At 44.6% G+C, this 25277-nt stretch overlaps 2 protein-coding genes and 1 non-coding gene across 7 annotated transcripts; 1 reads left to right on the top strand and 2 right to left on the bottom strand.

Moving 5' to 3' along the window:
- Positions 1-382: 382 nt before the first annotated feature.
- On the bottom strand, positions 383-7828 carry C13H17orf58 (chromosome 13 C17orf58 homolog). Of its 2 annotated transcripts, XM_054047394.1 has the most exons (5): positions 7385-7828; positions 4535-5167; positions 4314-4403; positions 2478-2669; positions 383-1933 (listed from the first exon to the last, which is right to left on the bottom strand). In XM_054047394.1, the coding sequence occupies exons 1-5, from the start codon at positions 7446-7448 to the stop codon at positions 1743-1745; spliced, it is 1170 nt and encodes a 389-aa protein (XP_053903369.1). In that variant the 5' UTR covers positions 7449-7828; the 3' UTR covers positions 383-1742. The 2 variants fall into 2 exon arrangements, with proteins under 2 accessions (XP_053903369.1, XP_053903370.1); XM_054047395.1 differs by lacking the exon at positions 4314-4403 and having other exon boundaries at positions 7385-7815.
- A 3582-nt stretch (positions 7829-11410) lies between these two features.
- Positions 11411-11483, bottom strand: TRNAR-CCG (transfer RNA arginine (anticodon CCG)). The gene has a single exon. It is a non-coding gene; the product is annotated as a tRNA-Arg (tRNA).
- A 3209-nt stretch (positions 11484-14692) lies between these two features.
- Positions 14693-24295, top strand: KPNA2 (karyopherin subunit alpha 2). Of its 4 annotated transcripts, none has more exons than XM_054048352.1 (11): positions 14693-14781; positions 15915-16036; positions 16151-16288; positions 16797-16885; positions 17777-18045; positions 19947-20041; positions 20146-20409; positions 22189-22422; positions 22841-23023; positions 23421-23570; positions 23686-24295. In XM_054048352.1, exons 2-11 carry the CDS (start codon positions 15962-15964, stop codon positions 23776-23778), a joined length of 1590 nt encoding a protein of 529 aa, XP_053904327.1. In that variant the 5' UTR covers positions 14693-14781; positions 15915-15961; the 3' UTR covers positions 23779-24295. The 4 variants fall into 4 exon arrangements, with proteins under 4 accessions (XP_053904327.1, XP_053904328.1, XP_053904331.1 ...); XM_054048353.1 differs by having other exon boundaries at positions 14718-14781; positions 15904-16036; XM_054048356.1 differs by having other exon boundaries at positions 14719-14777.
- Positions 24296-25277: the final 982 nt, after the last annotated feature.

Genomic DNA, 25277 nt, shown 5'->3' on the forward strand with positions numbered 1-25277 from the left:
TTTACTGCTATTCTAAAAGGCAGCTATTTTTTCCCACGGTTAGGGGAACTAGTTCCCCACAAGCTGTTTTAAAATAACTTTTTCATTACTAGCTAAGGAAGTTGATGCTTTTTTTTTTTTTTTTTTAAGGTATTGAATCTTTTTATTGGGTCTCTTCCTCAACTTTTATTTATTTTATTTATTTTAAGTTTCTGCCCGAAGAGTAGAGCTGATTAAAACAAACTGATGAAAAGGCTAAGAAGCTGGATTTTAGATAATGGGGGAGAGGGCTATTTAGGAATATTTAATACCAGCATTTCCTACAAGGGGTTAAATGTCAAAAAGATATTTGTTGAAGTCTCACTAAGGCTCTAAAAGTAAAAGATCAGGTCCAACATAGAACTGATTCAAAGGTAGCTTTACTGGTTTGCAGATATAAACCTCATACACTTGTCTTCATAGAAAAATTATACCAAATACACTCAATAGTTTCAGGGTTGAACATCCACTTTAGAAGAGTAATTAGGCATGCAAAATGTGTATGCAATTGCATGACTGAGTTGCATGCCTCAATACCATAATTTGTACATGCAAATAGGTAACTGTACACATACTAATTGGCTATTTGTGCATGATTTGTATTCAATTAATGAAATAAGGCATAAATTTTTAAAAGGGTAATTAAACATTGGAACAATTTACCAAGGGTCATGGTGGAGTCTCCATCACTGACTGACAAGTTTAAAATCAAGAATGGATGTTTTAGAAAAAGCTTTAGGAATTATTTTGGGGAAGTTGTATGTCCTGTGTTATGCAGGAGGTCAACTTAAATGATCACAATTGTGCCATCTAGCCTTGGACTCTACAAATGGATCAATCTCCGAGCATATGTGTAGGCTCCAATAAGGTGTGCTGTGGCATATGTATGTTGAACTTGTTTCTAAATGACCAGAAAAATCTGGTCCCTTATATTTGAGGAAAATGGTATAATTATACATTGTTTAAAAAAACAGTATTATGTACTTTGAGGAAACCAAAGTGCTGCAAAAATTTTATTTGTCAGAATTCTTAATTTGATAGTGTTTCAAAACAAATGTCTACATATTTATGCTGTGCAGCCGTTGAGCTACAAATGATCATGCAACACGTTACAGAGTTAGGGTTTGAATGCTCGTTTTTATAATCTCATTGCACTGAGAACTTTAATACTATGAAATACACAGTTCTGAATATTAACCTAAGCAGTAAGAGACAGCTGTTCTCAGTTAAAGCGGTGTAAAGCCAGAGTGACTCCAGTTACTTCTGATATATATAAGAGGTGCTGACAAAAGAATTTAGCTCTAAAAATAATCATAATGGGTTATTTTCCAAATATTAGGATTTAAATTATGTATTACAAAAAGGATAACCTATATTCAAAGGGAAATCCACTAACCAGTTAATGTTCTCTACAGTGAGTGAATAGGTTTGATTCCTAGGCTGTGGGTGGTGTTTGTTTGTTTTTCTTCTTCTTTTTGCACACTATATTGGTATCTGTATATAACCAGAACCTTTGAAGGAAACATTGTTTTGTAAACCCTATAAGACAGCAGGTGTTCATCAGTACTGGAGACAGAATTAAGCAAGAGCTGAGCTGTAGTCACTCGAAGAGGATCCTTACTATGGCAGGAAGGTCAGACTCAATTCAAGGAGAGACCAGTTTTGTTCTGCTAGCTGACTGCCAGCGCTGCTTATGCCGTAGTAAAGCAGTTAGGACCGTAGCCTCATCCACACTTGGTGTGAGCTACCCCTTGAACTTTACGATCCCTCTTCCTGTTGAATCTTTTTACATAGTTGCTGCCGCTGCTTAGCAGCCCATCTCCTGGCCGCAGACGCCCTCTCAGGAACTGCAGCAGAAGGGCAGGTAGCTGCCGTCTCTTGTGGTAGATCTGACCCATCACAATGTATCTACTTCCTGCAAAATAACACATAATTGATGCTGGATTGGTTTATTTTCATTGTTTTTTTCCTAAAATGAAACAAGGAAATGAACCACGCCTGTTCCCGTTTGGATGATTGTAGCTTAGTCACGTTTTCTTTTAACATCAATTGGGCTAAAACCAAATGTGTTAAAGTAGCAAAATTCAAATTATTAATAAAGCAAGAGATGGGCAAAAACTGGAACTGGCTATGCCAACTCCCCCCACCGTCACCTTGACTTTTGGAGGTTGGATAAAAGAAGCAGGTCTGCTTGCGGGTGAAAGCTTCAGCAGGGCAAATGTTTTACAGAATGTATTTTTAGGGGATTGAATGGCTTTAACCATTCTGCCTTACAGACCGTTGGGCTTGTTTTGCAGATAGGGGGAAACCAGAAAGAAAACAGTTTGTGTGTCCCCTGCTCCTAAATGAATCTGTTCCTTCTGCCCAAACTGTCCCATGAACCCCTTTTAAATCTAGGCTAACTAAAATCCCACACCACCGCAAGGAGAAATAGACTGGATTTTGCTGGGAATCATTACCAAGTTTAAAATCTGGACATGGTTTACTGCAGTTTAAAGCATCCACAACGAGAATGTGAACTCGGAAGAAGAAACCATCGGGGGTGATATACAGGCGACTCATCTTGTATAATCCGTCGCTATTTACCAAGAGTGTAACCAGGCGGACTCCTTTCTCCAGTGTTTCCACATCATGAACAATCCCATTCACTGCTGTTTTAAGAAGGGAGAGAGGGAAAATGATCACTCGCTAGTGGAACATTGATACTCAGCTCATGATACATGTGGATGCTCTAAACGAATCACAATGGTGCAGTGAACAGAAGTCTTAAAGTTTATAAAGTACTTCAAAGTTGAGTCCTAGGTGGTGTTGAATAACAGTGCAGGTTGGGAATGGTAGGGTTGAGTAGTCACTTGAAAGGGAGAAGAAAAAGAAACATTCATTAGAGTATTCTGCTGTATTACTATATTACACTAGAGCATTATCTAATTTGAGAGGAGAGTCCTCTTGCTCAGTGTCCTTGCAATGCAGCTTGCTGAGGTAGCAAGCGTCCTAATCTTAGCCAACCACATGGAGCTGTGCTACACCATTTCTGCCTCAAAGACTCAGGCCTGGGCTGAATTAACCAAGGGACTGGAAAATCCCCCACATGTATTCTAGATAGACTGCGATAAAGTCACTGGAGAGGTAAGGCTAGAAAACTTCCTTGACAAAGGTCAAGGCCATATCTGCCTCATGGAGTGAAAACTTCTCTTTGATGCAGCCACTAGCCTTTTAATCTCTAGATGTAAATTCATGAGGAGTAAAGCCCCTTCTGTGATCACTCTAGGGGAACCATGGCCATGGGGCTGTGCAGATTAATGTTCATTCAGGCTGGGTTAAGAGACATGCTTTTTTTGTTTGTTTTTAATTTAAGAAATAAATGAAAGTGTTTAATCATTAAAGGATGAAATACAGAGAGGGCCAGTACAAGGCCTCGATCAGAGACCTATGTGCTGGGCGTCATTCTAAAATTTTGACTAGAAGGAAATTAAGGAATGTTTACATTTGTAGAAGACTGCCTAATGTCTAGTCAGGCAAAACAGATGCCTCATAATATGCTTATTTTCTGGAAATAGAAACACCTGTTAACTGGTGCTAGGCATGTATTTTACTTATCTACTTTTAAATATTGAGAAACACCATCTAATCCCCTGCTTCTTTGATAATGAGACACAGCTCCATTCAGAAAACTTGTGCGCCGATTTCCAGTGCAATTAACCCAGAACTACGCTATCTTTTGCTGTCATCTATGTGTGTGACAAAATGGCCATTAGAACCTATTGCAGCATGACCGCTGCAGGCAGAAGTCCTAGGAAGCTAAAGCGGAGTCTGGAATGCCGACAGCATGCTATTCAGGCCATCATCTGGCATGGTCTTCCATCCAAATGATATTCTAAAACTCATTAGAGCTAGGTAAATAATGCAATGGCAGTTAAACAATACAGCTCCAAAGGTAGAGGGAGAGAGATGTATCCAGCTGTGGGTTAATAAGAAATGGAGAATCATATAGACGGCTTGTGAAATGGCTTTAGCACTGACAGTGATGTGTGGATGGAGTGGGGACACTAAGAAGGTCAGTGCCAGACAGAAAGGGGATGAGACAGTGAAACATGATTGATGCTATTTGTTGTGTATGTATAGGAACATCTGTGATGGGTGCCTTAAAAACAGTTGTTAGAATAGGCTGGAGCAAGCCCAAGAAGGCTTTTAAAAACAAGAACGGAAACGTATATGCTAGTAGCATGGGCCAATGAGAGTGTCTGGTATGCCTGCCTGTAAGTGAGAATATATGCAATGGAACAAAACGGTCTTACCAAATTCACTCACACAGAAAGCCTCTGCTTCATCCTTCTCCCTCCTGCACTCCGTCAGGCACACCTTCTCCTTGTTGTCAGCATCTAGAACTGCAACAGGCATGTATGTTGTGGATGTGCAGCATTAACACAACATGCCCCCTGGAGTTCAGGACTGAAAGTAAGTAACCCTATTCTCCTGAGAGGTCACAAAGTCCCTTCCAATAGAGGTTCCCCCTTACCTTTCTTTAGCACGTTGAAGTGATACAGCAGGCTCGATGACTGGCGGTTGGTGACCCAGGAGGGCTTGCTGACGTTTCTTATAGGGTCGTGCTGTTTGTAGGGATTCATCTTGCCAGGTCGGTTGAGGTGATCCACCATATTGGGATCTTCTGTCTCAACTGCCCCTGTGTCTTGGAAAGGATGCATCTCAGCTAAAGTCAAGGATCTGCCTTTATAATGGGAAAATGCTCTATGGTGGAAGCGTGCTGAGATGCTGTTCGCTGACTCGGACGGAAACCTATCTGCCTGCATTCTGTTTGCATGATTGAAGTAAAAAGAAGCAGAAGGAGGTCCCTCCATGTGGCTCTCGGAAGCCAGGACCCTGCCATCCTGGTGAGGCTCTTTCCTCAGCCCTGTATTGTTTTCCACTGAGGTCTTGGCCTTTTTCTTTTTCTCTGGTGAGACTGAGAGGATGTCAGCAGCTTTTGGCCACTGGAGGTTAGCTGGAGACAGCAACCAATGCTCTGTTTGATTCTCTTCACCAACACTGCTGCCTCTAAATGGGAACTTAGCTTGGCTTGGTGTGGAGTCTGCTGCACTGTACCCATCCTTGCTGAGTGCCCGAATGGGTTTTCCGATAGAGGGCAGGTATCCTATGTACAAATAAACAGAAGAGGTAGAATTGTTTTAACTTTTTTGGGGGGAGGGGGGATGACTTGTAAGCTCTTTGGGGCAGAGACCTTTTTTATATGTATGTACAGTGCTTGGCACAAGGGGAGGGGCACTTGAAGCCTCTAGCCATTACCACAATATAAACAATAAATGGTCCACTCGCAGGAATAAAGCACAGTGCCCATATCTGATTTCACTGTCCTCACATAAAGAAGGACAGCACCTGCCTTTCTGGGCATCATTGCTTGTGGAACAAAATCTGAATTAGCTTCTCCTTTCCAAAATGCCGCAGGGTTGAAAATAGCTGGGATTCGTACAACAAAACAGCCTTTCAAAAAAATGCGGGGGCCAGAAACACAGGAAAGATTGGAGGGGAACTTTATAGCTCCTATTTCAGACAGAATCCCAGTAACTCCAGCACGGAACTTGGCCCAGCTGTGTGCGAGCTGAACCCTGGTGATCTGCATTTTTACTATTATTGTTACAAATTAAAAACACGATTTATAAACAAACCCTTCTCTCGAAAGAGCCCTGAAAGTCCAGGGAGCATCCGGGGGAGCCAGATTCACAGTGCATTGCGGGCTGATAGTTCTGTTGTCATAGCCTTTTAAACAATTTGGTTTTCCCATCCATGGGACGCCTTATTGACAATGTCATGTGGACTTTTCAATGCTCATGGGCTTTGAGGATTGCTGAATAGATCTTTATCCAGCGTTTTGGACTTCTGACTTGTGCGGCATAGAGCTGTCAAGGAGCCCAAAAAGCTCATGTTTGGTAGAAGAGCCATTGCTTTTAAGTAATGATCCCTTGCAGTTTGTTCCTGATGGCAGAAAGATGGGATTGAAAGAGATCTGCCCTTTATTTCAAAATGAAAGTTAAGAAATTATGTTAAAATATAATTGTGTTTTTGGGTCACGCAGGTTAACAGCACAGTGCAGGCCAACTGGGAAAATTTCCAGGTCTCATTTCACACTATCCCTTTCCCCCTTTTGAATCTCACAAAGCAAATTGACTTTCCTTTTAGACAGAGTTTTCTTTCCCCTGCAGTTTTTTCCCCTTCAAAGTTGTGGTTCCCTCTTCCTTTTCAGCCTATTCTTGCCATGCAATTAGTTTGCCAATGTAGAGTATTTAAAAACAGTTTACCCACACACACAATGTGGGTGCTCGCTGTTTGCGGTTAACAGTGTGTAGGAGGCCGATCCTGACTCGTCCTGTGAAGTATTTGACATAAACAGATTAATAAAGTCCTGGTTTATCTCCAAATCCTGACTCTCAGCTGTTGACCTCACCATTACTTCTCCATTGCTCTCACCAGCTGTTGTCATGGGAAAGATTTCCTGATATTTGGGCTGAATGCATATAAAGTCAGAAATTTCCATGAAGACAAGTGGAGGGTGGGGGGAGGTACAAGCTGAAGATAGGGACATGCCAGCATGCACTGGAGCTGTTCTGCCTAGAGCCATGGAGCCTTTCAAAGAACAAGTCCTTTCAAACACATCTCCTACCTGCGATGTTTACCCCCAAGACACACTTTCACTAAGCACTGAATTTCTAAGAAGAAATTAAGCATTTTGTCATGACCCAGATTTCCAATCCCCCTCAATTCCTGTCAGATCGCTGGAGACTGGGAAAATAGAACTTCAACATAGCACCTGATCTTTTCTGTCCTCGGGGAGAGATGCACCTTTTACCTCCACACCCCTTGTGGGATGCAGTAACAAATCTGTTTAGTCTGACATGCAGAAGGCATAGGTGGGAGCTCAAAACTGCTGAATTAAACCACAAATTCGGAGCCTACAGGGAGTAGGAAGGGGCTACAAAAGTCACATAAGAAACCACACACGAACCACTAAGTAACTCACAAAGTGCTCAGTGCTGGCTAACTCAGGGTTCGTGGTATTAGCTGATTCTCTGTTTCTTGCAGGTGCTCTCCAGCTTCCCCAGATACACCTTCCTCTGACACAAGTATCTCTGCTTGCTTTCGAGACCAATGAACATGCTAAAATGTTCCTTTCCTCGGCTCTCATGCGCTTGCTGCTGCAGCGTGCTGAAACGGATGCAGCTGGAGAGGGCTGTCAGGGCAAGAATTGGAAATAATGTGTCCAGTCTTTGTGGGAAAGAGCAACGCTCAGCCTCTCCCCTCCTTGCTGGAAACAGCAAATCTGCCCTTTTCTGCCTTGGAATGTTAAGAAACTTACCTGCCACCAAGTTGGACGATGGTCCCATGACAAAACAGAGGAGCCAGAATGCTTTGGTTGTCATTCTGAAGGAAACCTTTTCCAGACTCTAAATGAACTGGAGTCTTTTATGCCCTTCCCCCTGGTTCATGCTAATGAGAGGCAGCCTTAGGGGAAACATGAATCGCTCCCTGGACAAACCATTGGAGCAAGACCAAGCTGCCGCAATCCTGCTAGCCTCCCACTGCCACTTCCTAAGAGAAATGTGCATGGAGCCCCCCCACGCTGGATACAATTGCCTGAAATGTCACTTTTGTCTTTGCTTGATTAAACGAATCTTCCCTAAACTCCTACTCTCTACTCAAAGTAGTCGGGGTTGGGGTCTTGTTTTCCTTCCCTACCTCTGAGGGGAATCTGTACAAAACATATCAACGCATAATTGGATACAAGGAACTACATTAAAATGCAGCATACAGAATCAGGGAACACATCACCACTACATGTTAGCAGCTACTTTGGGGACAGGGAGAGATGTGCTGAGCATTTATGCACAGTTGGTTATAATGGGTGCATGTTTTTTTAAGGTCAATTATATTGTACATCTGGCTATTTCAGCCCTTACTTCATGGGGATTTTGCAAATTTGTTATAGTCATTGTCCATTCTCAACAGAAAGGGTCGCTGTTCCCTGTAGTAGTTTCAATTTATTTTAAAACCCGGTTTCAGTAATTTGAATAAGTATCTAGAACTCTGACACCCCGCCTCTCACCTTACACACACATAGCCAAATTCATCTTGAGCGTAACTTTATTGATGTAGGATTCATTTAGCCCAATATGCTTGTTTCTATATATACAGTTTAAACAGTTGAGGACTTTTCTTCTTATTACCAAGCCAGATGTTCACTGAAGCTGCTTACCCCACTGCCTGATAAGGGATGTTATGAGGATTAATCAGTTAGTTTATGCCTGTTTAGTGCTTTGAACACAAAAAGCACCAGACAAGTGTTGTTAAAGGTCATTAGAAATATCCTGTAGCCTGCTTACTGAAGCCCATCTTTACAGACAGAGGAAAGCTATGCAATGAAAGGCCCCAAAAGATTGCTGAATGTTGTAGTATCTATCACTTAGTTTAAGCTTAAATGGTTTATTAAGAATAATCAATGCATTAGAATAAATATATATAAACGCTCTATGGATTTCTAATGCGCCTGTCGGCATGTTCTGTATCAAGTTACCAGTCAAGACAGAGAATGGTTGGGAAAATACTGCAGCTTTAGGATTGGATATTTGCCCTCACTGAAGTAAATGGTAAACTTCCATTCTGTTTAATTATTTTAAATAAAACAGAGCAGAGGTATATGAAAACTTATTTTGGTTGCTACCAGTTAGAGTGGAAGTTTTATTTTGTTGATGTCTCATGTAGATAATTGGTATTTCTTTATAGCTGGACTGTCTTATATATTCCAACAAATTCCCCAGCAGCACAAAGTCTTATTTCATATCGCTGTGTACAGTTTATTTTCTATATATCTAAAATGGTTTGCAATATGTAAGGAAATTGTAATACATATATGACCCTATTCTTTAATTTCCCATTACATCATGTGTTAATTCTTTTTCTTCTGTTACAATATGCCTTTTAAATGATTTAAATCTGAAAGTATGTTAATGTGGGGAAAAAACATTACAAAAGTCACAACTGGGGATTCACGTTAAATATCTTAGCCATTTATATTTTATTAATTTGGCTGTTTAGGAGTTGTTCCAGCACAGTGCATTCCTCTCCATTTCTCCTGGGGTGAGGTGGGACAATGAGGGGCTACACACCAGAAAAAGCAATGGGGTGGATTACATGAAATACACAGTTGTTCTGTAACATTTATCTAATGTGCTTCTATGGGACTGTGCGATGGCAGGCACGGAGCAAATACAACCTGCAAATAATTAAGTGAATCCGTTATGCTTCTTTGAATGTTAAACTCTTTATATTGTTTAAATTCCTCAAATAGTAAATAAGTCAGCTGGTTAGTGTCTGAACACCAGACTAGGTAAGCATTAGCGCCCCCTGGAGGATAAGGAATAAGAAAAAGATGCCTATGCTCTCTCTCCTGATTCAGCATTTTCTTCCTTATGTAAAGGATGTATGGGGCAAGATGTGAGTATGAATATGTAAGGAGCTACATGTGAAGGTGTCTTTCTGGGTGTAATTTATATCTACTTAAGGAGTATGTATGTGGGATGCATCAGAACCATGTGGACCTTTTGATGATATAAAGAAACCACTAAATAGATAGTTTTATCAGAGGGTTGTATGTCAGTATAATACAATCCATTTTACTATATTGTTGTGTTTATGTCCGGGTGCTTCTCCTAAAAATTCAGCTATTTTAAAATTTCAGCTTCACGGGTAGCACTGTGGACAATATGGTGGTTAACATGTCTACACTAGCCTTTGCACTGATGCTACTACTGGTGAAGCTGCTTTTTGGTTGGCAAACTGTAGTGAAACATTCCTACATCCGACGAAGTGGGTATTCACCTACGAAAGCTCATGCTCCAATACATCTGTTCGTCTTCTATAACGTGCCACAGGACTCTTTGCTACTCCTAGTATAGGATTCTTTCTCCCTATGAGAAAAGTTTAGAACTACAATTTTAGCAACCAATTACATCTATTGAAAAACCCCAGAGACTCTGCACTGGTGACAATACTGGCCTGCAGTGAAAAACCAGATGAATTCCCCATTCCTAATCACCATCGAGAAAAGAACACTGAAGTTCTGATGCCATCGTGACCCTGATGTGTGATGAACAATGGCTCACTACAAAACACTAGGGCTCAGATTTTAAAAAGCAGTTAGGTGTCCATCCGCTTACCACTGCAAGACCTAAGCGATTAGATGGCCATTTTCAAAAGTGACCGAGGCACGTAGGAATCTAAATCCCATTGATTTTAAATGAGTCGTAGGCGCCCATGCCTTTTTACAAAGGACGTTAGCCGTCTAAATCCCTTCGGCCTTGAAACGCTGACACAACACCATGTCTCAATACCTTTAAAAACCTGGGCCTAAAAGATCAAAAATTAAGTCCAAATGAAGGCCTGGTCTACCTCTGTATCCCACCCTAATCCAATTGCATGCCAAAAACAAAGCCTCAAGCTGCTAAACCAGCAGCACCTAGACCCCACAGCTAGGAAGGCCCAATCAAAACCAAGAAGGAGCTAGGCTGATACCAATTCCGGTACAGAACGAGGCCCCTGATCCGAAGCTCCCTGCAGTCAGTGGACAGACTGCAATGGGCTTCGGCTCAGGCTTTTAGCCCAGTCCCCCTCCCACCGTTCAAAACAAAGGGGGACGCCTGCTACTTACAGCATGAGGCGTCAGGGGGGAGAAGGGCGGGAGCCGGCCCTGGCCAGGCAAGGCCACCGCGGCACAGACCTGGGCCAAACCCCAGCCTCGGGCCCTGTCCTGGGCAGGCTGCACCCGTCTGACAGACACAGCCCGGGGCTGGCTCCTGTTTCCCGCGCGCCCTCACGTGCCCAGCGGCGGCCCCTGGTCTGACCGTGTTTACATGGGAACCGGCGCCGCGCCCCAAACCCGCCTCGGCGCTCCCGGCCCGGCCCATCGCCTGCCCCAGGAGATCTGGCTGCCTCTCGCAGCGCGCCGGGGCCCGAGCCCGGCCCAGCCCGGGGCTTGCTGGACGCAGCTCCCGGAGTCCCGCTACACGGGGATTTCTTTCCGCCCGGCGGGGCTTAAGGGGCCGAGCTGCCTCCGGCTGCCCCCGCGCCGGTGCAGGAGCCCCCGGCCTTGTGCACGCAGCCATCGCAGCCCGGCTACGTGCACCAGCCGCCAACAATCCCCTAGCTCCTGCGCGTCGCCTTCCCATCGCACGGGAGGCGGGACTGCCGGATTAAAAGTGTCTCCGGGCGGCGGCATGTGCAGCCCCTGCGGGCGATAATAACGTGGAAGCGGCCCAGGAGCCCGGCGGGGCGCCCAGGCGCGAATTTACTAGGCTGCTCCGGCTCGCTACAAAACGTGTGATCGGCACGACCCAGATGGGACTCGAACCCACAATCCCCAGCTCCGGAGGCTGATGCCTTATCCATTAGGCCACTGGGTCACCCAGTGAAAACGGAGACGGGCGCGCTCTAAAGGCCCCGCCCGGCTCCAACTGGCTCCGCCCCGACCCAGCCCTTGGTCCTCGATGATTCCAGCCTCCCGCTAAGGGCCCCGCCCAGCCCAGGATGGCCCGCCCCCCACTCGGTCCCGAGCTCTGACTCCGCCCCTCCCCAGCCTCTCAATCAACAAGGCGCGCTAAGGACTTGTGCCTGGGCTCTGCCCTGCCGCTCGCGACACGCCCTTAGCCTGTCAGCGTCCCGCCGCTAGCCCCGCCCCGAACACGCGAGGGCCTCACTCGCGCGCAACGGCCGTTAGCTCCTCCCTCACCGCGCGCCCCGGTAGGCGGTGTCACCCCCATGCCGCCCCCTGTGCTTTGGCCGCGCCCCCTCGCGCGCGCTTTCCTTTCCCGCGTCCGCCACAGCTGCTGTCTTCCCAGAGTCCCCCCCATCGTTAGCACTGCGCTCTGCGCCCGTACCCCTGTAGTAGCTCTCCCCTGATGTTAGCGCTGCCCACTCCCATGCAGGTCTGACGTTAGTGTCCCCCCCACACGCCCTCCATGTCACCCATTCCCCCACACGTAGCGCACCCGTTAGCCCCTCCTGGGCACCCCACTGACAGCATGTCCTGCCCCCCTGGCAGTAGCTTCCCATAGCTGGCTGCTCACCCCAAGCTCTCTGATTGTCATCTCCTTCCTTCCACCCTATCAGGCCACCGACCCTTATCCCTTCTGTCAAAACACTGGCACCTGCCAGGTTTGGTTCCTTCAGCTACTGCAACCTCTACAGCTGATGACCGGTGTCTTGGTTCCCACAGCAAGCCTCCCCTGCCCCATCACCATAACTACCTCAGCTCTGCCCAGCTGGCTCAGACTGCCCAGGGCTCCATACTTCATTGCTTGTGTCGACCAAGGCTAGCTGGGTGTATAGCTCTGCCAACCAAAGCAACCTGTGTGACCCTCTAGTAAGCTGCTGCCTGTGCTATGTGTATGCGGGAGGAGAGAGAGTTTCCACTGCACTATCAAATGGGCACTCTGGGCCTGATTTTCATGGAAATCAGACTTCCAGTTTTCACCAGAATCAGTTGGGTTCTGCCCATTGATACCTAACGTTCCCTAAAATTAAGAATTGATCAGATGTGGTTTTCAAAAGTTATGGCGTTCCAAAAGGTGCCAGGTCATCACCTGCCCAGCCCCTACTCAGCTGGGGCCGCCTCCTACCTACATCAGGCAGCTGCAGCTCCCAGCCCCGGCTCCACAGGCAAGTCCCTCCTGACCTGGGGTGGGGAAGAGCAGTGAGTGGTAGGGAGAGTGGGGAAGAGGACCGAACAGGGAGTGGGACCTCAGGGAAGAGGTGGGGCAAGGAAGAAGAGGCAGAGGGGGGGAGGTTCCGAAACTCCTGCTAAATTTTATTAGAGAATATTTAGAAAATAAATAAATAAATAAATAAACGATACAGAAAATTTGAAGCGTTAGTTATTGGTCATTGGGGGTAGCATACAGAGTATAGGGGTATGTTGGTGTTTTGGGGCTGGGCAGCACACATAGTATATACACACTGCAATGTCCCCAATGAGGGGTGGGTAACCGGTGGGCGGGATCAGGAAACAGTTGATAAGTGGTGAGGGTCTAACACCCATACGGGAAGTAGAGACAGTCATGGGTATAAGTAAGCGGACTGGGTAATGGGGATGGGGTGACCCTCACGTGGCGGGATTCGGCTAGGTTTGGTGGGTTTAGGGCTCAGGGGATAGGGTCCAGCAGAGGGGGGGGGGTGCACGAGGTCTCCCCGGCTCACTCCCGGTATTGGCGGTGGCCAGTGATGTGCTCGATGTATATGTCCCGGGACCAACGGATAGTGTCCGAGACCATTAGGCGTCTCATGAGCCGTGCGTAATGATGGCCCACCCCACAGGTCCTCAGCACGCGTTCATTACACGGGTCCCAGGCACCCAGGGCCCCAACGAGCAGAGTGTCGACGTGCACCTCGTAGCCCTTAGTCCGCAGGGTGTCAGCCAGGGGGGCGTATTTTTCGAGCTTGCGGGCTCGGGCTTCGCGGAAGGCCGGGGTCCTGTTCTCGAACGGAATTGTTACGTCGACCAGGATGATCTTTTTCCCCACCTCGTCCGTGACGACGATGTCCGGGCGCAGTGGGCTGTCGGTGACGGGGACGGCGCGGTTGACAGTGATCTCTCCCAGACGCGGAGACAAAGTTGGCAACCCTAGTCCCAGTTTGACTGAGGCTCAGATGCTCCACCCCCATGTGGTCCTGGGTCTGAGTCTGACCTCTGGATTAGCATGATTTGTGTGTAGACAGAAAGGGGGTAAGCTTGAGGCTGAGTTTGAACACTGGGCTTACAGTGCCGTGTAGACCAGGGATTCTCAAACTGGGGGTCGGGACCCCTGAAGGGGTTGTGAAATTATTACATGGAGGGTCGTAAACTGTCAGCCTCCACCCCAAACTCTGCTTTGCCTCCAGCATTTATAGTGGTGTTAAATTATATTTTAAAAGTGTTTATAATTTATAAGGTGGGGGGGTCACACGCAGAGGCTTGCTAAATGGAAGGGGGTCACCAGTACGTTTGAGAACCACTGGTGTAGACGTACCCAAAGCATGCAGCAGTCCTAGGTGGCCAGGGGTTTGGTCATGCTATAGGGGATGTGACTATTGAGAACCCCACAGTGAAAGTCCATTCACTCTAACCCGGGGGGCGGGAGGTAAAACCAATGACTTCCTCCTTCAGGCTTCCCTCAACCTCCCTGCTCAGGTCTACTGAAAGCCGCCGCTTTCGGCATATGTTTGGACCCTTGAAGTCCCCATAACAAAAACAGGCCCCTACGGGGACAACAAATCCCAGCATCCCATGCTCTACTTCCTTCAAGAGGACAAGGAACAAGGCCGAGCGTTGGGTGCTGGGAACTGTAGTCTCCTTCGGGCTGCTTGACGCTAGGTGGCGCATTGTGTGCTTGGAGCCGCGAGCGGTGCGTTGTAGGCTCTCTGACGTGTTATCATCTCTCCCCGGGATCCCGGCGGGGTTCTCGTGAGATCACTGGTTCTCCCCCCCCACCGCCCCTCCACCTCGCGAGAACAGCTTGTTTTTCAAACTGACCAATGACAATGTTGCTGTGGCTCGAATTGACCAATAGGAGAGCGAAGACGCGGGAAATTTAAATCCCGCCAGGGGCGGGGTCAGGGAAGAAGGGGGCGGGGACAGCGGCAACGTGTTCGCTGGTGGCCTGGGCGAGTCAGTCAGTCAGTCAGTGCGGCAGCAGCTGCAGAGACGGGAAGCGGTTTCAGAGGCAGGTGGGGGTCTCGCGCGCTGCGTCCGGGAGGCCGTGGGGGTGATGGAAGAAAAGGGGAGGAGAGGGGGGAGTTCTGGGGGGTGGGCAGGAGTTATAGGGGGTGAAAGGAGGTTGGGGAGTTTCTATGGGGTATTTAGGTGTGGGGGAAGGGCGGCGGTCTGGAGCTATATGGGCTTGTGAGGGGGCAAGAGGCTGGGCGGGGTGCGGTTCTGGGGCTATATGGGACGGGGGTGGGGTCTAGAGCTGTAGAGGGTGAAATGAAGTGGGGTAGTTCCTATATGGTGGTTATATAGCGGGGTGGGGGAATGTACAAACCCCCCCCCCTCCATTGCTCATTACAGGGGGCTACTGTGGTTTCTGTCCTGCTGGAGGGTGGATGGGTGCGGGGATTTCTAGATTGTAACTCTCCCGGGGGAGGCACTGACTGGGTTACTGGCTTATTTTGAATCGGGTGGTATGTTCTTGACCGTGTGACTGTAGCTGCTTCTTTGTGTTGGTTTGGGGCTTGACTTCCTGTAACCTACAAAAGGAACTGAGATCTGCACCCCGTTATAAATGTAGCGGCTGCACTGTGCTTGGGGTGTGTCTGCAAAATGGCTATCTCCATTTAAAAGGCCATTATCGACTTTAATTCACTTTACAGAACTGACTGGATTTCAAGTTCGGTACAGGTTCTACATCTACCTGCCCCCCCGAGACAGGTTGCCAACCTATGTGTTTCTAATCTCACTTCTGTTTTTTTCCTGGGGTGGGGGAATAACAAACTTTCTTGTTGCTATGCCTGAATGACCAATGTTATTTGCAGAAATAATGAATCTGATATGCATTGAGGGCTCTAAGAAACCTAAATGGAAAATAAATATTTTTTTCTGTTTATTCCTAGTAAATTTAGGCGTCACTTGTAACAATAGTGAGCTTTTTTTTAAAAAACAAACCATCCCTTCTGTTTTTTTAACTTAACAATGCCCTTTTTCAAATCAGAGGCAATGCTAGTTATTTAGTTTTTAGGTGAAATGATCTGTAATCTGGACATATTTCTTTATCTTTAACCCCAATCTTGATTTCAAGTGCATATCTTAATCTGAAATCTTTTTGGCTAAAGTAAATTAATTGCTAATCTCAGATCTGTTTCAGGTCTATCTCTTTCATTGGTATTGCCTGAGGTCTGACTCCTATAAAAGATGTCTACCAATGAGAATGCTAGTGCAGCAGTTGCCCGTCTTAACAGATTCAAGAATAAGGGAAAAGACACTACAGTGAGTATCTGATCATCAGTTGGAGTCTGTGTTCAAATGTATGTTTTTAAACATAATTTAGCCCTTTAAAAAGAGAAGTACAGTTCATCACGAATGCACATTTGCCTCTCTCAGGAAATGAGGAGGCGGCGGATTGAAGTCAATGTGGAGCTGAGGAAAGCTAAGAAAGATGATCAGATGCTTAAAAGAAGAAATGTCAGTACTCTCCCAGATGATGCCACTTCACCTCTTCAGGAAAACCGGAACAATCAGGTAACTAAGTCCCCAACTCAATGAGATCAGGAGGCCTTTTTCCCCTTATGCTGGGCTCTGGTTTCTTCCATCAGTGGATGTGTTCCTATGTGTCTCTGTGGTGCTGTATAATTATGTTACCAACTGTAACAGAGAGATCACAGTGGCAGATCCCTGCCCTGTATAACCTCAGACTGAAGGAACAAATAGATACAGTACAGCTAGGCTTTGTCTACAGTGGAAACATGGTTTTAAACACAATTATCTACACTAATGCTAAGTGGTTTTAATAACATTAATTAAACTTTATGTTAACACACCTAACAACTAACTTTTTCCCAGTGTAGACAAAACTGGCTGACAAGGATTGGGAGTCCCATTATAATTGCACAATGCTCAATAAAGTATTACGCGTTTAACCGGTGCTTTCTCATAGTACTGCGCCTTGTGGGCTAAGGGAGTTTTTGCTTGCTATACACTCACACATTCTTCTCAACGTAGTCTTAACAACTTTCTATTTTTCATGCAGGCCACTGCACACTGGTCTGTTGAGGAAATTGTCAAAGGAATTAACAGTAACAATTTGGAGCTTCAGTTGCAGGCAACTCAGGCTGCCAGGTAAGAACCTTCAAGGTCAAAGTTTATCCAACTCTTCTACGTGGCTGGGAATAAAGGGGTTCAGCTAATCAGAGCACAGGTATCAGTCACAGCAAATACTTGTTCAAAGCCTAGTTCTATGTAAATATTGCTAACACTTCTATAATCTGCTCTTTAGGGCCAAATAGAATTATAACCTAGCATCATGTATAACCTTGAATGATTAAAGGTGTGACCTGACTATGGGACTTTGAACCTGGCACACCTGAGCTGTCCCCCGACTCTGTTTCTGGTCTTAGGGGTGGCACAGAGGTGCTGCAATATTTTATTCTATAAACTGAGAATAAAAGTTTTTAAATCTTGCATCTGTTTAATTATATAGTACGCTGTTTATGGATAGAACTGGGCCCTTAGTTTAGGGCTGAGCATTTAAGACACTAATGTTTTCCACTTGTATATAGGTTCTGTGATCTCACTTCTGAATGAAGTGAACAGCACAATGGTGCCAATTAGGAATGTGGCCCAAAACACGGGAGCTAGCAGAAAGGTCTCACATGGCTTTTGTGCAGCCTCTGGCAGCTGCTGCTCTCTCTACAGTAGAATATACCTCTTGAGCAGCTCAGATGCATTATTACTGTTGCAGCAGCATGAAGCTAAGTTTCACTTCAGTCACTGAACAAAACCTCTAAAGAAATTTTGCCCAAAAGCAATTTTGTTAACATGTTAAAGCTTCCTAGCTAGCTTGTGTTCAGCTGACGTGTACTCTGTCTGAACATCTCAGTACATTTTGCTGCTTCCCCTTTTGAATGTTTTTATATTTTAAAAAGTGATTCTCAGACTGACTAAACTGGAATCTGCCTAAAGATTTTAGTGGACAAAAATAACACTTCCTTATTTTTATCTCTTCCTTAGGAAACTCCTGTCCAGAGAGAAGCAGCCCCCCATTGACCATATAATCCGGGCTGGTTTGATTCCAAAATTTGTCTCCTTTTTGGGTAGAGCAGACTGTAGCCCTATCCAATTTGAATCTGCTTGGGCGCTTACCAACATCGCTTCTGGCACATCGGAGCAAACCAAGGCTGTAGTGGATGGTGGGGCTATACCAGCCTTTATATCCCTGTTGGCTTCGCCCCATACTCACATCAGTGAACAGGCCGTGTGGGCTTTAGGAAACATTGCAGGTATATCAATGTGGAGTATGACCATTGTTTTCAGCCCTACTTCCTTATATACAAGGGGAAGAGAAGGCTGTTGGGGCCAGATTTTCAAAATAGTGTAGTTTCCATTTACCTAGCAATCAGAGCTCTCTTGCAAATCTGGCCCCACCCCCACTGTCATTTAGCATATAACAACCTGGACTCCCACATGGAGATGGTCACAAATAACTCCTTGCCTTTTGTCTAAGTATAGTATTCCATATAACTTCTATCAAAAGCTGGTAATCTGTAAATTCCATTTGACACAACACTTCCATATTTCACTACCATCTTAATATAGTAGCTACTTCTCTTTTCAATACATTCTGAGTAGACTCTGCTTTTTCTCGAAACAGGTGTGTCTTTTGGGGCGTGGGGGGAGGGAGATGGCTCCTCAGTATCAGACTTTCAGGTGTTTGGCTGCAGTCTACCTGGTTATAGTCAGTCTGTTCAATCTAGTTCTTGAATTCTAAGTTAATAAATTCAGACACAGCAAGGGTAAAATAGTGATTCAGATGATCACTGGAGCAATTATTTTAGTACTTGAATCCTAGAAATGGCTGTTAAAATATTGCATGGCTTAGGCAGTGAATTTCTGGGGTACCTCATGTTCCTTCCGTGTAGTCTCAAAACCTTAATTGAGGCTAAAGTCATTTCTCTTGACCCCTAAAATCTAAATCCTTAAACTAGCCATAGCGTGGCAACTAGGAACTGTGGTTCTCAGCCATGAGAGATCAGAATTCCAAAGTACTTCATAATTTGCATAAGATACCATCAGGTATCTTAAAAAATAAAAATCCTTGCTCAGGAATGGACTACAGGAACTCATCAACAGCACTAAGTTCACTCTAATTTTCATGAACCATCACAGTGCAGTTATGCCTGACAATGTAGGGATATGTTAGGGTCCAAGAGTTTTTATTGAAATAAAAGCAAGAATGTTTCTATAAAATTGTTCTAGTGCTACAGTGTGACTGCTTACTACATGGGGGGAGGGGGGAAAGGGGTCTGTGACAAAATAACCATTCAGTAAAAAAAAAAAACTTCAACCGTAGCCTTTAATTACTTTGAATCAAATTGTGAGCTAAAGATTTTTAGTCTCTGAAAGTGGATTGAAATAACCTTGACCGTAACTAATAGTATCAGGGGGTAGCCGTGTTAGTCTGTATCTACGAAAACAACAAAGAGTCTGGTGGCACCTTAAAGACTAACAGATTTATTTGGGCATAAGCTTTCGTGAGTATAAACCTCACTTCTTCGGATGCATCCGAAGAAGTGAGGTTTATTCTCACGAAAGCTTATGCCCAAATAAATCTGTTAGTCTTTAAGGTGCCACCAGACTCTTTGTTGTTTTCGTAACTAATAGGTGCTTTAGAATATTTTTAATCTAAGGGGTAGTTACAAGTGAATTCAACTAGAAGTATCTTAAAAGTCCCACTTAGCATAACTTTTACTTACTTATTTACTCTAGAATTTCCTTCAGACAGAATGAATGACTCTCCATGTTCCAGGTTCAGTGCTGGGTCAAACGCATTTTGTGGAAGGGTGTGGGGTTGGGTTAGGTTTCCATTAGGACTAGGGAGGGTGAGGGAGAAAACTCTTACTTGATTTTGAGTTTTGTGAAAACTTGTTACCAAACCTACATCTTAAGCCACATTTGAAAATATCAGATCAGGAAGTCCATGACTTGAGTAGGAAAAAAAAATGCATTCCCAGTGGCTTATCAATAATAGCAGTTCTCCCTTTGTTCACCAATGCCTCTGCTTCTTAATCAGTATCCGCATTTAATGATTCACTAAACCAAGGAAGAGACACTGTTTATACACAGCCTGCTGTTCAGTTAGGAGTTTCCTGTTCCTGACATAGATATTTCTTCTGGCTTTCAGGTGATGGTTCAGCCTACAGAGACCTAGTTATTAAGTACGGTGCTATTGACCCATTGTTGGCTCTACTTGCTGTGCCTGATATATCTTCTCTAGCAGTAAGTGTGCATCACAAATGAAATCACAGCAGTAACACCAAACTATTATAAATCATTACACTCTCAGCTGAACAGGAGCTAACTACAAATGTTTACTTTTTCAGTCGGGATACTTGCGCAATCTTACCTGGACCCTCTCAAACCTGTGTCGCAATAAGAATCCTGCACCACCCATAGAAGCCATTGAGCAGATCCTGCCTACCCTAGTTCGTCTGTTGCACCATGATGACCGTGAGGTCTTGGCAGATACCTGCTGGGCAATCTCTTACCTTACTGATGGTTCTAATGATAGAATTGAAGTAGTAGTGAAAACTGGACTGGTGCCACAGCTTGTGAAGCTCCTGGGATGTGGTGAACTGCCAATAATGGTAAGATGGTGGTGCAAAGAAATTACTTTAGCATGTATTTGTCTCATTCCTGTCTAAGTGGTTTAGGAAAAAAACAAAATAGAGCAGTGGCTTTCAAATAGTGTTAGCCATTTCATGTAGTCAAAAGGAGACCCATAACACATACTTTGGGTGATCCATGAGTAGATATAAGCTTAACTACTAGATGGTCTTTCCTGAGGACCTCACACGAATGATCTATGCAGCTAACAAGCTGCTTTCCTCATAACTTTAATAGCTTGACAATGTCTAATGACCTCACTCTAGTCTTGATTTCACTTATGAATCATGACCCGAAGAAGAGCTCTGTGTAAGCTTGAAAGTCTTGTCTTGCACCAATAAAAAAATACTACCTCACCCACCATGTCTCTCCTTATAAATCATGAGTAGGTCCCTACCAAATTCACGGCCCATTTTGGTGAGTTTCACAGACATAGGATTTTAAAAATAATAAATTTCATGATTTCAGCTATTTAAAACTGAAATGTCAGTGTTATAATTGTAGGGATCCTGACCCAAAAAGGAGGTATGGGGGGATTGCCAGGTTAGGGGGGGTTGCAGTACTGCTATTCTTCTGTGTTGCTGGTGGTGGTGCTGCCTTCAGCACTGGGCAGCTGGAAAGCGGTGGCTGCTGTCCAAGATCGCAGCTCTGAGGACAGATCTGGCCCCAGCAACAGCACAGAAGTAAGGATGGCATGATATGGTATTGCCATCCTTATTTCTGTACTACTACCTGCAGAGCTAGGCCATCAGTCAGCAGCTGCCCCTCTCTGGCCATCTAGCTCCGAAGGTAGTGCAGAAGTAAGGATGGCAATACTGTGATCCTCCCCCCACAATAACTTTGTGACCCCCCCTGTAACTCCCTTTTGGGTCAGGACCCCCAATTTGAGAAATGCTGGACTCCCCTGTGAAATCTGTATAGTATAGGGTAAAAGCACACAAAGGACCAGTTTTCATAGGAGGAGACAGATTTCATGGCCATAAAAAAACATGTTACAGACCACGAATTTGGTAGGGCCCTGATCATGAGGCATGGATAATGACTATCAAAGATATTCCTTCAGACCTAGTAGCTTTTCTCAATCAACTAGTTTGGCTTCAGTCCACAACACAGATGTAAAGCTTGGCATTCTAATGGCAGTGCTTGGCAATGGAATCTGTTAAAGGCACATGGAATCTTAAAACTTAGCTCAGTATGGCTAGAGCCTGGGTTCTAGTAGTCCAGCTTGAGTCTTCCTCCCATCTCTAGTACTTGTGATGGGCATTTTGTGCTAAGACAATATTGTCTCCACCTCAGTTTACCTAGTGTATAACAGCTGTAATGTCTAGACCACTTTGGGTTTCTCAAATGAGAGGTATCCTAGTGGTTTATTCTACAGCAGCCCACTTAATAACTGCAGGGGATAAAGCAGAAGAGCTTCTGGTGGTGATGGTCTGCTTCTGAGGTGTAGTATTAGTGGAACTTAGGGTATGTCTTCACTACCTGCCGGCTTGGCGGGCTGCGATCGATCCAGCTAGACGCGATAAATCGAGCCCCGAGCGCTCTCCTGTCAACTCCTGTACTCCAGCTTGGTGAGAGGCGCAGGCAGTCGACGGGGGAGCGGCAGCAGTCGACTCACTGCAGTGAAGACACCATGGAAAGTCTATCTAAGTACATCGACTAAGTGTGTAACTTAGATCGATTTTCCCACTCCCACCCCCTCAGTGTAGACCTGGCCTTAGTAATATGTACTAAACTCATCATTTTGCAATGTCTTTCAGACTCCATCATTAAGAGCTATAGGAAACATTGTCACTGGCACCGATGACCAAACACAGATTGTTATTGAATCAGGGGCACTAACTGTCTTTCCAAGCCTGCTGTCTCACCACAAAAATAACATCCAAAAAGAAGCTGCATGGACCATGTCCAACATCACTGCTGGTCGTCGGGACCAAATCCAGCAAGTTGTGGATCATGGGCTTGTTCCATATCTTATTGGAATTCTGAAAAAGGTAAAAATCCAATGTCCTCCACAATGAGTTTCTGCAATAAAGTGCCAAAATTCAGGCCTTACATATGGAAACATGTTCCTCACAGACTTCAGTGGAAGCCACCTGCTGTTCTAAAGGTGTATTTGCTCTAAAATCTTCAGGCTGATGTTGACTATAACTACTGTAGGGTTAAGATGACCACTCTTCAGAATTTAAGTTATTCTGGGCAAGTTTGCTGTGTGTAAAAAGGAGGCATTAAATGTGCTCTCTGTATGTTAATCATCTTTGGCAAAAACTTTAGCTCTGAACTTCATGTACTTTAATTGCATGCTCAAACTAGCACTTGGATATCTTTAATGTAGAAGACCTCATTGATCTACTAGTCATTGCTTTCTTGTTACTGTTTATACTGAAGTACATTGCTCTTATCTTAAAACAGGGGGACTTCAAATCCCAAAAAGAAGCTGTATGGGCTGTGACCAACTACACAAGTGGTGGAACAATTGATCAGATTGTGTACCTTGTTCAGGCTGGTGTCGTAGAACCTTTACTGAACCTCTTGTCAGCCAAGGACAGCAAAACTGTACTAGTTATTCTGGATGCTATTACTAATATCTTCTTGGTAAGTAGACAAAGGATTGTCCATTGTTGGTAGGATGGTCTGTAACAAATATTTCTCCAATAGTAGATGACTGAAGGGGAGCCTCCTACTGCAGACACTTCCCACCATGTTTAATTCAGTATTAGTTACCTACTTCTGGGCATTGTTGCTATCTATAGAGCTCAGCCACGGAATCTTGTACCTTAGTAGATTCAGTAACCAAGAACCATGGCCTTGTTCATAACCAATCACTTTCACTGATTCTAAAAATGGCCATTATATGCTCCAAGCAGGGACACATTCATCCATCCATCCATCCATCCCTCTTACAAGGTTAGTCATTGTGGTAAATGTGTGGTGCTGTAGTACGTAAGCAAACCTCTCGAAGCATGAACCTTATATGGCTGATTCTTTGCAGGCTGCTGAGAAAATCGGTGAGAACGAAAGACTCTGTCTCATGATAGAAGAGTGTGGAGGCCTAGACAAAATTGAAGCTCTCCAGTCCCATGAAAATGAACTGGTGTATAAGGCCTCCTCAAGCCTGATTGAGAAGTATTTCTCAGCAGAGGTGAGTAACTGAAGGACTGAAACATAGGTTTTGACACTCTGCATCTCAAGACAACCAGGTGTTTTAAAGCTTGAAATAGTAATACCCATTTCAAACCTCTTTCCATCTCTTTTAGGAAGAGGAAGACCAAAATGTTGTGCCAGACTCTACTGTTGATAGCTACACCTTCCAGATTCAGGGAAGTACTCCTGATACTTTCAACTTCTAGACTTTTCATACATTCCAGCCAGCTTCAAAAGTCTCTGGGTTACCCATCTGAATACTGCCTTCTATTTGTCTTAATGTCTCTACTTATCTTTTTTTACTGTTTTTATGTGACCTGTAATGTAGCACTTTGTATAACTGAAGCATACTTGAACAGTTCAAAACAGTGTACATACTGTGTGAATTACTTATGTAAATCTCGATCTTTCTACCTGAGTCTTGAAGTACACATGTAAATACTCTTCTACTTCCATACTTTTTTGGCTCTTACTGTGATTTCAGTGCATGGCTGTACTAATATAGCCTTCATACTGTTTGGGATAAGGGAAGTATTGGTTTCTTCATGTCACATCTATGTACATGTGAAGAATTTGGAGGCTTAACAAGTCATGCTCTTCTCTCAGAGCAGGAGCCACTGCCATGCACTCTATGCCAATCACAGTGAAATCATCAACAGACTGTGAATTGGGTTTTAAAGAGAATTGGTGTTCAGAATTTAATAAAATGGTATCGGAACACAGTGTGAACTGTCAAACTCTTTATTTTTAAAGGAAGATGTGGCAAACCAGATGTATTTACACTTTGTCCTCTTTTGCATTTCTGTTAATCAACCAGTTCCTCATTCTTAGTGGCTGGGTAAAGGAATGAGTTCCTAGCCCAAGTCTAAATTTGTGTAAATTTTTTTGCCTGAAGCCAGGTCACTTACCCTTCAAGCCTCAGATATGTTTAACTTTGAATCCTAGACATACATAGTTGACAGATATCACTGCATAATGGGGAGCTGTTACAACACTGCTTCCTTGTTTGCTGTTAAATTAAATTAAATAAATAATGGAGATATCCCATCTCCTAGAACTGGAAGGGACCTTGAAAGGTCATCGAGTCCAGCCCCCTGCCTTCACTAGCAGGACCAAGAAAAGATAGGTGGATGGATAGGTGTATATGATCATCAATAACATTATGACATTTTATCATGTCATGTTACTCGTACAATTGTCCAGTGGCACCCCTCAACAACCTCTGATTACATTCCTGAGTGTTATGAGATTCTGGATATTAACAGGCATGTCTACACTACTCTGCATTTCAGACTATGTTGGTGTGATAGCAGTATGCACCAAAGTGCTGCTCTGTAACTCCCTCTTGTCTATGATGTGGGCATGAGCTTAAAGGTCCCTAGTTTGCATTAATGTCCCATTTGAAGCAACATGCCATAAGGCTCTGACTCCTCATTAAGAGAGGATGCTGAAGGAATGGCAGCCTGTGACCAGATGCTTACCAAAAAGCCTGGAGGTGGTTTCAGGGAATGGAGGGGGAAAAGTTGTATAGCTACTTCTCCGAGGCTGGACATGTTGACTTGATTTTTTTCAGGAAGACATCAGACCATCTTGTATTGGTGGATGAATATATACAGCTAGGCCTTGCTGTAGTCTGTTTCATGTGCATAAGATCATCTTGGAGTACAGTAGCTACTACAGCAACTTTCCTCTTCAGAATCAAACA

The sequence above is a fragment of the Malaclemys terrapin genome, chromosome 13 (assembly GCF_027887155.1).
Source record: "Malaclemys terrapin pileata isolate rMalTer1 chromosome 13, rMalTer1.hap1, whole genome shotgun sequence".
Classification (NCBI taxonomy): domain Eukaryota; kingdom Metazoa; phylum Chordata; order Testudines; family Emydidae; genus Malaclemys; species Malaclemys terrapin.

Coding starts and splice junctions, on each gene's coding strand:
- C13H17orf58 (XM_054047394.1), bottom strand. CDS start 7,448: ATGACAACCAAAGCATTCTGGCTCCTCTGTTTTGTCATGGGACCATCG. Junction 2,670..4,313: donor TTTCTGTGTGAGTGAATTTG/GTAAGACCGTTT, acceptor TTCTTAAAACAG/CAGTGAATGGGATTGTTCAT. Junction 1,934..2,477: donor ATGTCCAGATTTTAAACTTG/GTAATGATTCCC, acceptor GTTATTTTGCAG/GAAGTAGATACATTGTGATG.
- KPNA2 (XM_054048352.1), top strand. CDS start 15,962: ATGTCTACCAATGAGAATGCTAGTGCAGCAGTTGCCCGTCTTAACAGA. Junction 20,410..22,188: donor GTGGTGAACTGCCAATAATG/GTAAGATGGTGG, acceptor AATGTCTTTCAG/ACTCCATCATTAAGAGCTAT. Junction 22,423..22,840: donor TTATTGGAATTCTGAAAAAG/GTAAAAATCCAA, acceptor ATCTTAAAACAG/GGGGACTTCAAATCCCAAAA.